The sequence below is a fragment of the Pituophis catenifer genome, unplaced genomic scaffold (genome assembly GCF_029215685.1).
Source record: "Pituophis catenifer annectens isolate HBS135680 unplaced genomic scaffold, rPitCat1.0.hap2 SCAF_3, whole genome shotgun sequence".
NCBI lineage: Eukaryota > Metazoa > Chordata > Lepidosauria > Squamata > Colubridae > Pituophis > Pituophis catenifer.
Genome location: NW_027256883.1, coordinates 20,918,572 through 20,935,045, shown reverse-complemented (window position 1 = coordinate 20,935,045; position 16,474 = coordinate 20,918,572). Strand labels below are relative to the sequence as shown.

At 38.0% G+C, this 16,474-nt stretch overlaps 1 protein-coding gene across 1 annotated transcript in view; it reads right to left on the bottom strand.

The window, feature by feature from the left end:
* CSMD3 (CUB and Sushi multiple domains 3) overlaps positions 1-16,474 on the bottom strand; it is a 700,075-nt gene that overhangs the window by 460,953 nt on the left and 222,648 nt on the right. The window contains exon 4 of the mRNA XM_070942050.1: positions 11,481-11,675. Coding sequence (XP_070798151.1) covers positions 11,481-11,675 — 195 coding nt within the window. The remainder of the gene's footprint in view (positions 1-11,480; positions 11,676-16,474) is intronic.

Here is a 16,474-nt window from a genome sequence, read left to right as displayed (position 1 = left end):
ACTGAGAGCATATGCATCAAGACAAATTCCTTGTGTGTCCAATCACACTTGGCCAATAAAAATTTATATTCTATTCTATTCTACACCCTTTTGACCTTGTTAAGCTTAAAGGAATCTATAATCAATTGGGATTCTTTAAAGAAAAATTGACATTAAAGATTTTTTTTTTAAAAAGCACATGCTTATCAAATCTAATAGGGTTATTAAGGAAAATTCTATCACCAATGGATTAGGAGAGAGAAAAAGGATTGTAAGATATACTGTATATGTCTAGCTTGTTGATAGAGGATAGAGGACAGAGGATGGACGGACAGACAGATGATAGATAATTTCATACAAGAATAAAAGGTCTTGTCAAGTGAAAAAAAAAAGCTTCAATAGGAAATGAATAGTTAATGTTCAAGCAGAGGTCATAATTGCTGCATCCCACATTCAGTGCCCTAGTTCTTAAATATTACTGGAAATATAATTAAAAAATAATTGGGTAATATCTAACGGCAATATCTAATATTTAGGTGGGCTTTTTTTTACACATTGGAAATTCCCCTTATAATGTTTACATACTTTTCAAAAGTTTTCTAGATATGCCTCAAACCTCTTGAGGAATCTTGGGTAGGCCAATAAGATCTTCAGACAAGAGTCTGCCAATGTCACCATTGGAGATAATCTATTCTTACATTGGCAGAAAGAAATGACCGGAAACAATTAGTGAATAGCAATAGCAATAGCAATAGCACTTAGACTTATATACCACTTTACAGTGCTTTAAAGCCCTCTCTAAGCGGTTTACAGAGTCAGCATATTGCCCCCAACAATTTGGGTCCTCATTTTATCCACTTTGGAAGGATGGAACACTGAGTCAACCTTGAGCCTGGTAAAATTTGAACTGCCAAATTGCAGGCAGCCAGCAGTCAGCAGAAGTAGCCTGCAGTACTGCACTCTAATCACTGCACTACCATGGCTCATTTCTACATAGCCAGAAGCAAACTAAGTCCAACCCCATTTGAGTGTTGTTGACTCTTATCTAACTCTAAGCAGATTCTGACCATCGGTTGAGAAGATTCCTGTGCATAGGCTTTTAGTGATAAAACAGTTTAATTGAACCATCACATGTGAAGATTGTGCCTGACAATTATATACATTTCTAGGATATGAAAAGCAAGAAGGAGAATATAGTTCTCTGTGCTATCTTGGTTGACTGATTTGAAACTCATTTTATTATAACTTTAAAATGTCAGTCACATAAAGAGCAAGTAAATAGTCTTTGTGTGTGTGTGTGTGTGTGTGTGTGTGTGTGTGTGTGTGCGTGCGCACATATAGTTCCATGAAAAATAAATTACTCTCCAGATATTAAATAATACATTGCCAGGAAATTATGCCTCATAAAAGAAATGTTTTTCATCTTGCATCGATAGAAACATGGAAACAGAAGTAATTTGGGTAGGATTTTTAAAGAGAACTTGCAAGTAAAATGAAAAGAATTTGAATGCAGATGTTCTTTTGGATTGGTAACATTTGGAGATAACCCAAAGTGTAACAATATTGGTATTTATCAAAAGTTGGGGTATGCTCCTTGTACTATATTAAATTCCTGATCAAAACCTGAATCAAAGGCTGATAAAAGTCAGGTAACCTCTTGCATCATTGCCGCCTTATAAATAACCACACCAGACCACAAATCCTTTGTGTTATTTGAAGCCTAAGAATTATATCCAAATATAAGAGCTGATGAGAAGTGTGATGAATTTCCAGTTGCTGTCATCCATCTGAAACTAGGCAGGATAAGATGCATGGCCAGTGATTCCAGCTTGCAGATCTAGAGGTCAGATATAAGCCTCAAAGAAATATCTCCGTGGATGAGAAGATTAACGATAGGATATCCTAGTAAGAACACAATTGTCCTTCATTTGCAAACTGGAATGCAACTATTTTAATGAGCTGTGACAGATTTCTACTCAGCTTGAAAGCAAAGACTAAATGCTAAATGCAATCATGGGATCAAGTGTTAGCGCTAAGGAGGCAGTACCTGACTGAAATATCATCATCATTATCATCATCATTTTAGCCATTGTCCATCTACTGCAGGTGGAAGGCCTCTTCCACATGTTTCCAACCAACATGGTCCTGAGCATTCTTTTGCCAATTAGGCCTGCAATACTTGCTGATACTTGTTGTCAATCCATCTTGTTTTAGGTCTCTTTCATGGACGCTTTTTATCACGTGGGATCACTTTTTATCACTATGCAGCCTTGGCCAGGGGAGAAACATGGACACTAACCTCACAATCAATACAAAAGCTACGAGAGGTACAGAGAATAGAATAGAATAGAATAGAATAGAATAGAATAGAATAGAATAGAATAGAATAGAATAGAATAGAATAGAATAGAATAGAATAGAACAGAACAGAACAGAATAGAATGGAATTCTTTATTGGCCAAGTGTGATTGGACACACAAGGAAATTGTCTTTGGTGCATATGGTCTCAGTGTACATAAAAAGAAAAGATACATTTGTCAAGAATCATAAGGTGCAACACTTAATGATAATCATAGGCTACAAATAAGCAACCAAATCATACTAGGAAACAATCAATATAAATCGTAAGAATACAAGCAACAAAGTTACAGTCATACAGTCATAAGTGGGAGGAGATGGGTGATAGGAACGATGAGAAGATTAATAGTAATGCAGACTTAGTGAATAGTTTCTTAGTGAATAGAGCCATGGAAAGATACATGTTCAGCATTACAAGATAAGATAGAAAAACCTGCACATGGATTGGAGAACAAACAAAAGCATAAGGTATCAGTAAGAGAGTAAAAGAATTGAGATGGAAATTGACTGGTCACCTAGCAAGAACTGATGGCAGGTGGACCAAGAAGTCATTATGTACTTCTCTCACCACAAATATTTTTCCAAGCAGGGGTGAAATATTCCCGGTTCAGACGAACCAATAGCGATGGCGGAGGGTGGTTTGGAGAACCGGTAGCAATGGTGGCATGAGGCTCTGCCCACCTGCCCGGTTGTCATTACTTCCTGGGTTTAACCAGGAAGTAACCTGTTTTTTACTCTCTGTGCATGCGCAGAAGGGTTTGCACATGCGCAGAGGGTCCATGCGTTCATGTGACGTGTGCGTGCATGAGCAAAGTGAGTAAGCGCGCACAGAGCATGCACTTCTGGACTGGTTGGGAAGGTAAGTAGATTTCACCCCTGTATCCAAGGCAGGTAACGCTTCTGTTTTATCATTTGGGCACTGACATCATCATACAAATGATGTAGCTTAACTCATCTGTGGCTTTTGCAAAATGATTATCAGTATAGATATGATGTAAATTGCCACATAAATCTGATTGGCTACATACAAAATCCATTTTCCCCATATATGTATGTCCATATATATATATATTGTATGGGTAAACAAGTTTACGATTGTTAAGTAGTGTGAAAATACATACTGATATGGGCAATATTTTTATTAAAAAGCTCAACTCTCTATTTACTTTAGAAACAAAGAATTTCTTGGCAAGCACTCAGTTCTAATTATAGTCATAACCTCATATTATTTCCCATATTCAAGGCAGCCATACATATTTGGATGCTATTGGGAAAGAAATGAGAATTTGGCTCTTAGTCTCATGTGAGATTAGCTCTTTGGAATAATCCCTATTTAAAAATGTTGTCTCAATACTGTTTCAGGAAAAGTTGGGCTGAAAACATTCTTAATACTCTAGACAAGTTTTGTTAATGATATTTTTAAGAGTTTTAAGAGGTTGCAGAGAGAGAGTAAATTGCTTTAATGCAGTGAATGGCAATCAAGGCAATTAAAACAAGTTTTCTGCTTGGAAGTGTGAGGAAGGCCGGGCACATGCATGGAAGGCCAGGAGCATGTGTGGAAGGCACAAGTGCATGCAGCAAGTGTGAGGAAGGCCAGGCACATGCGTGGAAGGCCAGGCACATGCATGGAAGGCCAGGAACATGCGTGGAAGGCACATGTGCATGCAGCAAGTGTGAGGAAGGCCGGGCACATGCATGGAAGGCCAGGCGCATGCGTGGAAGGCCAGGAGCATGTGTGGAAGGCACAAGTGCATGCAGCAAGTGTGAGGAAGGCCAGGCACATGTGTGGAAGGCCAGGCGCATGCATGGAAGGCCAGGAACATGCGTGGAAGGCACATGTGCATGCATCAAGTGTGAGGAAGGCCGGGCACATGCGTGGAAGGCCAGGAACATGCGTGGAAGGCCAGGAACATGCGTGGAAGGCACATGTGCATGCAGCAAGTATGAGGAAGGCCGGACGCATGCATGGAAGGCCAGGCGCATGCGTGGAAGGCCAGGCGCATGCGTGGAAGGCCAGGCGCATGCGTGGAAGGCCAGGAGCATGTGTGGAAGGCACAAGTGCATGCAGCAAGTGTGAGGAAGGCCAGGCACATGTGTGGAAGGCCAGGCGCATGCGTGGAAGGCCAGGAACATGCGTGGAAGGCACATGTGCATGCATCAAGTGTGAGGAAGGCCGGGCACATGCGTGGAAGGCCAGGAACATGCGTGGAAGGCCAGGAACATGCGTGGAAGGCACATGTGCATGCAGCAAGTATGAGGAAGGCCGGACGCATGCATGGAAGGCCAGGCGCATGCGTGGAAGGCCAGGAGCATGTGTGGAAGGCACAAGTGCATGCAACAAGCATGAGGAAGGCCGGGCACATGCATGGAAGGTGCATGGTGAACCGGTGGCAACAATATGTGAAACCCTCCCCTGCAGCATATAAAATATATATTTTATACATATAAAATGTTCCTCCTTTCTATTTTCCCTCACAAAAACAAAGGCATGAGATAGATTGGGTTGAGAGCACCTCAGTCAGGGGCTGTAGCTAAAGGTGGTCTAAAAACTGTTCTCTCTGCTCCCACTAAAGTTGTTGAAGTATACTCCTAACAATTGGGATTTATTTCTATACCTTTGGAGTGCACTATTGCAAAAACTTGGAAAAAGACTTCTTTTTTGCCTGTCATATCAAAGCAATAAAATGAACTAAAAATAGACCCTTTCAACATGCAACAGTTAAACCACATCTCTAAAAGAGGCAACAAGTGTTATAAGCTAGTTGTGACTTTTACCTATAAATAGAACAACCTTTCAAAAATATAAGAGATATTATCCCTGATTATCAAACCTCCTAATTAATATAACCTTTACAGAGTGACTATATTATATTTAATCGTGACCTTATTTATTAGCCTTTGGTGAATCATTCTCACCAATCTGCAGTATGTGGCAGTCTACAATTCCTACCCTGTCTGAAAAGTAGAAGGTGATGGGATGAGACTATTGTCAGGTTTCATCATTTAAAATGCCCCAATCAAAATTAATATGTCAGCAGAGGGGGAAATTAATTTAAAATCTGGTCATGGGCTATGCACACAGTAATTGACACTTCATAACACAATAAATCAAAATCATCCTGTCTCCATTTAAACTTTGCCTGTCTCTACAGGTAGTACTCATTTAGTAACCACAGTTGAGACTAGCTACTCAGTTGTTGTGCAACACAATTGTTAAGCAAATCTGTGATTGTGCTGATGCTCTTATTTCAGATTTTCTTTCCTTACAGACCTGAAAAGGTCATAAATGCAAGGATTGGTTATAAACTTACTTTTTCATCACCATCACAACTGCAAATGTTTGTTAAATGAAGCAGTTGTTAAACAAGGACTAGATTTGAGCTGCGGTGGCACAGTGGTTAGAATGCAGTACTGCAGGCTACTTCTGCTGATCACTGGCTGCCAGCAGTTTTGCAGATTGAATCTCACCAGGCTCAGGGTTGACTCAGCCTTCCATCCTTCCGAGGTCGGTAAAATGAGGATCCAGATTGTTGGGGGCAATATACAAACTGCTTAGAGAGGGCTTTAAAGCACTATGAAGCGGTATATACTGTAAACCTAAGTGCTATTGCTATTTGTATGCATTTCTCATGAGTCTAGACTGCAATAATTTAAATGGACATTGGCAATTCTAGAAGATGCTGAACCTATCTATCTATATCAGCATGCTATCTATATTGACTATAAATGACGTATCACCTATTAATGGTGACTAAACATATGCCTTTGAATAAAGGCAATATTAATATGAAGTGATGGTTTATTTGTCATTATGTTCATTATCATTCCCCACCCTGTATTTCAGGACAGAAGTACTGAAACCCAGATTTACTAGTGGTTGGATAACTAGATTAGTTTCAGAGACTGTGATTAGGCCTAAAATTGTGCGTCTAGATCAAATATTCTGGATTAACTATCCCTGTATCTTGTATGGCAGAAAGTTGTACTGACGTTAAACTGGATTTTATTATATATGGTTTGAATTCATACCTCATATGTTCAGTTTCTAAGAAGGAAATCCAAGCCATTTTAAATGAATTGGTGTGTTTTACTAATGTTTTATGAAATTGAATTGTCATTGTATGATTTCATTTCTCATCAGTACATACTTAGCGTTTGGGATTTTAACATGTAGGGAATCACAGTCTTTTTAGTGATCAGGAAAACAGTTGGTTTTTCTGTCTTTTACTTTTTCCAAAGAGCTAAACTATCAATGCATTTGTATCTTCTTCCTTCCATCTCAAAGTTACCTCAGCCTACTTAATCATCAGAAACTACCTGGGTTTTTGTGGCATCGTTGGTTCATCAGTGGTGAAATCTAAAATTTGTTATTACCGGTTCTGTGGGCGTGGCTTGGTGGTGGTGGTGGCTAATGTGACTGAGTGGGCGTGGTCAACTTTTTTTTTTATTTTTAAAACCATTTTTTCTACAATCTCTTCGGCCGAAGAGGTTGTAAAAAAATGCTTTTAAAAGCCTCTGACGATTCCAACTGAGTTGCCTGATTGGCAGAGGCTTTTTTTCTTTTAAAAAGAAAGCTGAGTTGCCTGATCGTCAGAGGCTTTTAAAAGAAAAAAAAGTCTCTGCCGATCAGGCAACTCAGCTGGGATCATCAGAGGCTTTTAAAAGCATTTTTTCTACAATCTCTTCGGCTGAAGAGGTTGTAGAAAAAATACTTTTAAAAGCCTCTGATGATCCCAGATGAGCTGCACGAACCCAAGCTACAGCATGCTTAATTTTTTAAATCAGGTACATTTTTGCCCAGTGCAATTGCTATGATGGTGAAACCACTTACAATGTATTACATACTCCAAATGCCCTTCTCTTTTATTATTAGCTCCATGTTTTCACCGCTGATTTTTCTACTTATCTGAAGTATTCATCTGAAATTTACGTCATTCTTAGTCATGCTACCCAAGAATTGACAGCAGGTAGTCCTGGATTTACAACAGTTCATTTAGTGATCATTCAAAGTTACAATGGCACTGAAAAAAGTGACTTATGATCATTTTTCACACTTATGACTATTGCAGCATCCCCATGGTCACATGATCAAAACTCAGATGCTTGACAACTTGTTCATATTTATTATGGTTGCAGTGTTCCGGTGTCCTTCTGACACCTTCAGAAGGTCCTTTTGGTGACCTTCTGACAAGCAAAGTCAATGGGGAAGCCAGATTCATTTAACAACCACGTTACTAATTTAACAATTGCAGTGATTCACTTAACAAATGTGGCAAGAAAAATGGGGCAGAATTCGCTTAACAAATTTCTCACTGCAACATAAAGTTTGGGGTCCATTGTGGTCATAAATCGAGGACTACCTGTATCTGAAACTGAGTTATAATCTGAAAAATCTGCAGGAAGTAACCCAACTTAAACTCAAGAAAGCACTGCTCACCTGCTTCACTTGTGGGTTTATCCCAACCTGGTCAATTTAGTCAGACAGAAATGGAAAGAGTAACACAAGTCACTGTTGGTGTCATCTCTTGACATATCTTATGTCTTTGAGACCTAAAAGCTAAAAACAATAGCCAGGTGATCTGTCCCCGTCTCCACACACACACAAACACAGCCAGCCGAGGGTTAAGGAAGCACTTGGCACGCACACAGGTTGTTATCTCAAACTTGGCAACAATATAAGCACCATCTGCCAAGAGCTTTACTTCAACAGATAACATAACATTACATACGCATTGTAAATAGTCCAGCAAAACAATATCCCTTCGGCAGCTTCAGGCGTTGTTCAAGTGACTAGCCAGAGTTAGTTTTTGTTCGTCACAGAGTTTTACCAGCCACCACCCTCTCTTATATAGTCTCTGGGGTGTGGTCCAGTGACTCAGTTCTAATCCCTAGCATGCCTCCTTAACTGCTGCAACCGTTTATCACACCTTCGTTAGCGTGCATCCAGGAACGACGGCTCTCCTTCCTCGCTCTCATCAGAGACACCTGGCTCCTGACTAATCTCCTCTCCCTCGGCCGGCACCTGAGACAGTGCCAGAGGGGAAGGGCCTGGAGAGGGAGGCCTGGCTAACTCCTCTCCCTCATGTTCGGAGCCTTCTTCCTCCGATGAGATAGGCTCAGAGGGCGGGGCCACAACACCAGGAACCTGTCAAGCAGTTGCCAAGGTCATCTCCCTATGACCTGTCCCAACAGTGGTATCCAGAAATAATTGAATCCAATTGACCTTGTCTGTAAAGGACAAATTGTTCACAACAAGCTTACAATTTTCCCAGCTATGTTCCCACAGCATTGCATATGGAACAGATGTCACACAGTATGGGAAAATATCATTGGTTCATTCTGCACAAACTTAGCTGCATTTACTGCTGTGTAGTGGGACTTCAAATATAACTGACAAAGGGCCCATTCTGTGTTCAATCTGATTCACTGCAAAAGTTCTCCATTCACACGCCAACCCCCTACTTATCTTCTGTTGTTCTCAATTTTCTCATAAACAGTTTGAGCTCTACTACAGGGAGGAAGGCACTTAAGAATAATAGTATCAAGCAACTAAGTTATTCTTTTTGGCCCACTCATTGACCAGATATTTTACGTGATTGCTGACAGACACAGCAAATTCCCCAAGCTGTGCGCGCATGCACAATGCATGCTAAATGCACATGTGTGCGCGCATGCACAATGCATGCTAAATGCACACTAAGTGTGCACACATGTACAGTATGTGCCATACACACGCTGTGCACAGAAAAAGGAGGATTGGGAAGGTAAGTAGAACAGTGAGGGGGGGAAAAGCTGTGCTGTGCGATTTAGATTCACTAGAAAATAGGATTTCCTGCTTTCTAGTGATTTTAAATCGTGCAGCACAGCTGATTGTCGGAAATACCAGTTCGGACCAACTGGTAGCTTTTTTTTTTTTACTACCAGTTCGCCAAACTGGTAGCTTTTATCACTACCAATTCGCCCGAACTGGTGTGAATTGGTAGGATTTCACCATTGATTTAAATCAGATCAGAGAGAACCATTTTTTATGCTGTGTTTGGTGCAAAGACCAAAGACTTTCTTAGCAAACATGGAAGATTCAGAGCCTGGAGAAGCTGATTCAGAGCCTGAGAAGAAGTCCCCTCAGACAGTAAATTTTGGGTGAACCAAAAGAACAGTAAACAATTATTTATTCATATCATTATTGTAATTTATTAACTAGACAGTGTGCTGGGATTCTCCATTTTGATGCAGTAGGACCCCAATGCTAAAGTTAGCCTCAAACGCAATTGCTATGTATTCTTAAAACGCTCCATGTTCGAAAGCCTTATATAATATATTTTCTTTTATTGCACATGAATATAAGCAGGGAATATTAATACAGTAAATTTTCCATGTGACCAGGCAATGATAAGAATTTTTAGACTCCAGCTTCCTTTCATTAGATCTCCATCAGTGTTACACTCTTACTGTCCCTTCTGTCTCTATCTTTGTTCAAGAAAATCAATTCTCCAGTAAAGAAGAACACCAAATATTGGAGGGGGGGGGAACCCTCTTGGGATTGTACTTCAATCAAAACTCTGCAGTACTTTAAACTAAACTTTGTTTCATACATAGGTCTGTAGCAGTTGCTTTCACTGCTTCACTTGGATGCTCTGAAGATGTACTGTTTTCCCACAGGTTGCTATGCAAAGGAAAGTTGGAATTGCACAATAAATTGTTGGCTGTAAGAAGACACTTCAAGGTCAACCACTATTTCACCAGTATTTAAAATAACATAAATAGATTGCTTGGAGCCAAAGCTTGCTCAATGCATTATTTAAGCTCTATCGTGTGTTCAGGACCCTTTCCCTAGGAAAACCAATGCAGAATATAATTTCAGAAGCAACAAGAACAACCATAAGACTTAATAGGAAGAGTTACATAATTTCTTACATACAGTGGTTATGTAACTCAGAATTTCCTAATAGATATTCTTCAACTCTCTTCTTCTATGAGGAGTTCATATTAGGGTGTGTGGTTTTTTTTTTTTTTAGTATTTTAGTATTTTTAGTGTTTTTTTAATATTATACCTCCCAACGGTATGTCTTCTTCTTTTCCCAAATATTATCTTTTCTTTTGCAATTTAGTTTCCAGTTTATCTTTTGCATAATTAATGAACTAGCATATCTATGCTAGATCTAATGATCTAGCAATGATTAACAATACAATCTAATGTGTGCCTACTTAGAAATAATCCCTTTGTGTAGAGTGTGGCTTACTCTCAGCCAAATGTCATCCAACTAAATGCCAATGGGGGGGAAAAAGTTTCTTTTTTAATTTGTACCTTCTAGAAATCCTGATAGCTACAGAAGAATTTTAATTCTATACAAGTTTGTTGCATTTGTAGATGAATATCCCCAAACAACTTTAATCCGCATAGAGAAGAATCATCCAGAAAAAAATATATTTCAGACAACTTGAATCCAAATCTTTTAAAGGTAAAGGCAAAGGTTCCCCACGCACATACCTGTTAGTCATTCCCGACTCTAGGGGATGGTGCTTATCTCCGTTTCTAAGCCACTGTCTGATGACAATTTCATGGTCGTGTGGTCAGCATGACTAAATGCTGAAGGCACATGGAACACTGTTACCTTCCCACCAAGGTGGTCCCTATTTTACTACTTGCATTTTTACATGCTTTCAAACTGCTAGATTGGCAGAAGCTGGGACAAGTAATGGGAGCTCACTCCATTACGCAGCACTAGGGATTCGAACCGTCAAACTGCCGACCTTTCTGATCAACAAGCTCAGCGTTTTAGCCACTGAGCCACCATGTTCCCAAATCTTTTAGGTACGTTTAATATTAGAGCTCCTTTTGGAAGATATATTTAGAAGAAATATGTCTTCTAAATGGAAAGGCCTGTCGCTTCCTTCAAAATTATGACTTTACAAATAACATATTCACTTTGATTCAGCTCTATATTATTTGTCATCCAGGTTATAAATCAAACATGCATTACAGTCATATCAGTAGCTGCATTTTTAATAAATACCCAGTACTGTAAAGCCCACCCTCCTAGTTCTAATAAAAGTTTCACAAATTAAACTTTTTAACATTTAATATCAGTATTTTTATAGTGAATATTGGTTTTATATTAGATTTTATTGGATGTTCAACTTACCTCTACAGATAGGAACTGGAAAGTCCCAGGATGCTGTATTTACTGAACTGGCTATACAGGTAAGCTGAGGATGACCATCCAGTATGTAGCCAGTCACACAGTTATATCGGATTTTGTCACCAACATCAAAACGTGTTCCAGATAAAATACCTTTGGATGGAGTTCCAGGATTTCCACAAGAACTGCTCTGTAATTCTATGAAAGAAAAGAAAAGAAAAAGAATTATAACTAGAGCTCATAGTTCACAACTTAACACTGCTGTTTAAGATGTTCTTATGTACCAGCCAATACCCAACCAATTATCTCTTTCTCAAGATATTGCATACTATTCCTTTCTGTTGTGTTTCCATTAGCTTAAATTCCACATGGTGCTGCAGTTTGTGTTTCCTTAAAGGTGCCAATTTATTTATATTTATTTATAAAAAAAATCAATTTATTTTTTATAATTATGTATTTCATTATCAGCAATTTTCTAAAATTATAAACCAAATTTTCTCTTTGTTTTCTGTGTATATTGTATTCAGTATATTTTGTATTCAGCTTTAACAGATGTACACCTTTTTTTTAAAAAAGTACACATTCTTACATGAAATGGAAAAAGAATTTCAGGCAAATTCACTATTGAATTTGCCCTCTAGAAACACAACAGACATTGGAATACTCTGAAAATTACATAGAAAGTTACACAGAGTTCTAGCCCAATCTCTGGCTCAAGCAGAAGACCCTATAATCTTCCTATTACAACTCTCTCATTTTTCTCCAGTAAAAATAACTTATTAGAGATTCTTGAATTATTAGAATTTTCCCAGTTGTTTCCTGTCCTGTCCGTTGAGCAAAGCCTGGAATTTAGCTCATGGTCCTATTGATTTTAAAGTTCTTCTCATAAAGTACCCTTTTAATTGATTACTATTTTAAATTAACATCTCTATTTTAAAACTTGGAAGAGAGGACAATTATTCCAGATAGGACATCAGATTTTCATGTTCAACAACAAGAGCAATATATTGCATAGTATTTGAATATTTAATCTTATTACCAAGTCTTGCCATTGTGAACGATGCTTCCTCCCCCCCCTTGATGAAAAGCAGTTTAAAAATCATCATGAGAACTAGGAATAGTCAATTCTATAGTATATGGTTATAATAAGGCTGTCCCAAACATGTGAAGGGTGGATTAACATTTGAATAAGACAAGCTACCATATTAAAATTTACACTTCTATTTAAAAATGGAATTCATGCTATTTAGTCAAAGATCAAGTTAGTTGAGGCCAGCCAAAATGTTACAGATATTACCTTTGATGGGAAATAGTGTAGAGTATAGAAATAAATGCACAATGATTAACACAATTCCTAAGTCCTAAAAAAAGAGAAAGTCCAGGTATTTTTTTTCTTTAAGACCTAAAACTTAAATTCATTTAAAAGAAAAACTTGAAATGAATGTACTTAATTGCTTCTCAAGATTCTTTTTTGTGAAGAAAGTATGTTTTTTGCAGATTTCTGAGTGCAGTTCAAAACGGATTTTTCCCATATTTTATTAATTTACACATGGCCATTGATAACATGATAAAGGAGAACATGGAGCTGAATTAGATAGTGTTAAACTGACCCAAGCATACAAAAAATTATCTTGCTTAAGCAACTGCATTTGTTCTTAAAATATGAATTCCCACAACTAATTACAATGAAGAACATTAACCAGATTTATACTTTCAACCAATTATTTTTCACCTGAGATGCAATTCTAGGCCACAAGCACAAATAATTAGACCCAATCCATTAATTAAAGCTATTTGCCAAGAGACTATGAACGTACTGTAAATTGTAATTGCATCTAGCAATTGTAGTAATTTATCCCACCTAAACTCATCAATCCATCCTTTTACTTCATTAGACACTATGAGCAGTTAAAGCATGACTAACCCCCTTGAAAGAATAATTTTTGTTCCTTCCAGTAAATAAATATTTACCTTTTAATAAATGCTGCAGAAAAGCTGTCCTTTAGAAAAATTTGCAGGGCAGTCCAAATTGTGTATAATGCTAATAAACTCCTAAGTGTTTTCATTTAAGCTGCTGAATTATTATTATATACACAGCACTATGAAATCACAGTTGCCTGTTCTAGCTGGTGAGGGGCCTTCCTACACATCAAACTCATTCCAAAAAATGAAGATGTTGCAATGTATACCAATACATTGGTGCAATGTATTGGTATATGTGCAGATCCAAGTAATATGGATTTGCATTTGACAGATGGAAATTTTGACAATGCACAGATTGTCTAAGTGTCATCCAACATTTTTATTTTCAATAGTAAGGATTTTGTTGTTGTTGTTGAATAACCTAATAGAATAATAGAGTTGGAAGGGATCCCGGAGTTCTTCTCGTCCAACCTCCTCTCAATCCTCAATCTCTTCTTAAAAATCTGCAGTTATGGAGCACCCACAACTTTTGAGGCAAGTTGTTCTACTAGTTAATTGTTCTCACTGTTTGGAAGTTTCTCCTTAGTTCAAGGTTGTTCCTCTCCATGATTAGTTTCCATACATTATTTCTTCTCTTACCTTCTGGTGCTTTGGAGAATAGCTTAACTCCATCTTCTTTGTGGCTGCCCCTCAAATATTGGAACACTGTTACCATGTCACCCCAAGTCCTTTGTTTTATTAAACTAGACACACTCAATTCCAGCAGCTGTTCTTCATATGTTTTGACCTCCAGCCCCTTAAATATTTTTGTTGCTCTTTTCTGCACTCTTTCCAGAGTCTTAACATATATTTTATATTGTGATGACCAAATATAACGTATACCTCATTTTAAAACTCATGTGACTGAGGAAGGCTATGAACTAAGGTTATGTTCTTTTTCAGGAATCATAAATATTTATGGCTGTTAATATTATGTCAGTATGCTCTTCTTTAAAAAAAAATGTGACAGACAGTTAAATTTTTTTCACCAGAATTTGTGCTTATTTTCAAATAATATTTCCATTGGATGAAAAGTCTTCTAAATATTATTTTACTAAGATCTTTAACTTTGATGTGCTGGAAAACTTTAAACCAAGGAAGATTTTTTCATTTTCCTCTTTCACACTTTTAAAAAAGAAGCAAGAAATCTAAGATTCTCCCTAGGAATATATTGGAATTTTAGAACATAGATTAAAAGTTCTACCATGAACTGAAGGATTTTTTCCAGGTTAAGAGCCATTCTCAAAATAATGTTTGAAGAAGTTTTCCTAGAAACTGCAACATTTATTTAAGAAATATCATATAAAAATACATTTCATTTACAGTACTATGTGCTTATTTTCGAATGAGGTGAGTTCAATGAGTTTCCTGGTTTTCTCCAGATATGGTGGGGTTTTTTTGTCTTTCAATCTACTTTTTGTAAGAGGTTGATTTGAAAATTGATCAATTAAATCTGAAGAGTGGTTCTCTTTAATTCTCTTAAAATGAGAAGATTTCCCATGATTATGTTTTAATCTGGATTAGAACAGGATCCCCTTTTATCTTTTCAAATAAAGTCAAGAATGGCAAGACAAGAAACAATAGATGGAAACTAATCAAGGAGAGAAAGCAACCTAGAACTAAGGAGAAACTTCCTAGCAGCGAGAACAATTTTTTATTTATTTATTTATTTATATTTGAATTTATAAACCGCCCTTCTCCCCCTAGGGATTCAGGGCGGTGAACAGCCGAAATTAAAATACATACAATATAAAAGTTAAGATGCCTAAAATAAATTAAATAAATCGCCCCCCAATTTAAAACTCCAAAGCTATACAATTAAAAACTAACCCATAGAAAACCTAATTAGGGTAGGCTGGCTTGCTGAAATAAAAACTTCTTCAGGGTCTTACGGAAAGTGTGGAGATCTGGGATCAGTCGTATTCCGGGAGGAAGCTCATTCCAGAGGGGCGGTGCCCCCACAGAGAAGGCTCTCCCCCTGGGGACTGCCAGCTGACATTGCTTGACCGACGGCACCCTGAGGAGGCCCTCTCTGTGAGAGCATATTGGCCGGTGGGAGGTTATCGGTAGAAGAAGGCAGTCTCGTAAATACCCTGGCCCTAAGACTTGGAGTGCTTTAAAGATGAGAACCAACACCTTGAAGCGTACCCGGAAGACCACCGGGAACCAGTGCAGCTCGCGCAGGAGAGGTGTTATATGGGAGCTCCATGTCACTCCCATAATCACCCGTGCGGCCGCATTCTGGACCAGTTGGAGCCTCCGGGTGCTCCTCAAGGGGAGCCCCATGTAGAGAACATTACAGTAGTCCAGGCGGGACTACTACTATTAACCGGTGTAACACCTTGCCTTCAGAAGTTATGGGCACTCCATCACTGGAGGCTTTTAAGAAGAGACTGGACAGCCATTTGTCTGAAATGGCATTGGGTGTCCTGCTTGAGTAGGGCAGAAACATCTCCAAGGTCCCCTCCAACTCTGTTATATTGTTATTTATGTTGAAATCTTACTTTCTTCAACTATGAAGTAATAAAACTGTAAGGGCAAATTGCTCATAAAATATTTCCAGCAAGCTTTTTCATTTCATATTCCATTCTTGTTCTGCATGGAGAAATCTTTCTAATGTTAATAGGAGTTTTGTGCACTAAAACCGAGAGGAAAAATATGCTCTGGAGAGTTCTCCTTAGCAGAAATGGGAAATGTTTTGAGAATATTTAATTAACAACATTCCACTATTTGTAAATATTAATTAAAACCATTCAAATTAAATACTTCTCACAATTCATAATATTTTGATAGAAACAACCTATGAAGAGGAACATTTTTACTTTAGGACGTTTTGATTAAAAATCTGACCCAAGTAAATATTTCAGCCCACCATTCTTCTTTTTATGGTTATAAATGGAAACGGTATGTGTGGACAGCTGCTTTCTCTTCTTTACGTGGAAAAAAAAATAGCATCAGAAATAAAACAGTATTGAATCTTATCAATAGTTCAAAAATAGTCCTGGAAGCATGGAAGACAGCAAAATATGCATAAT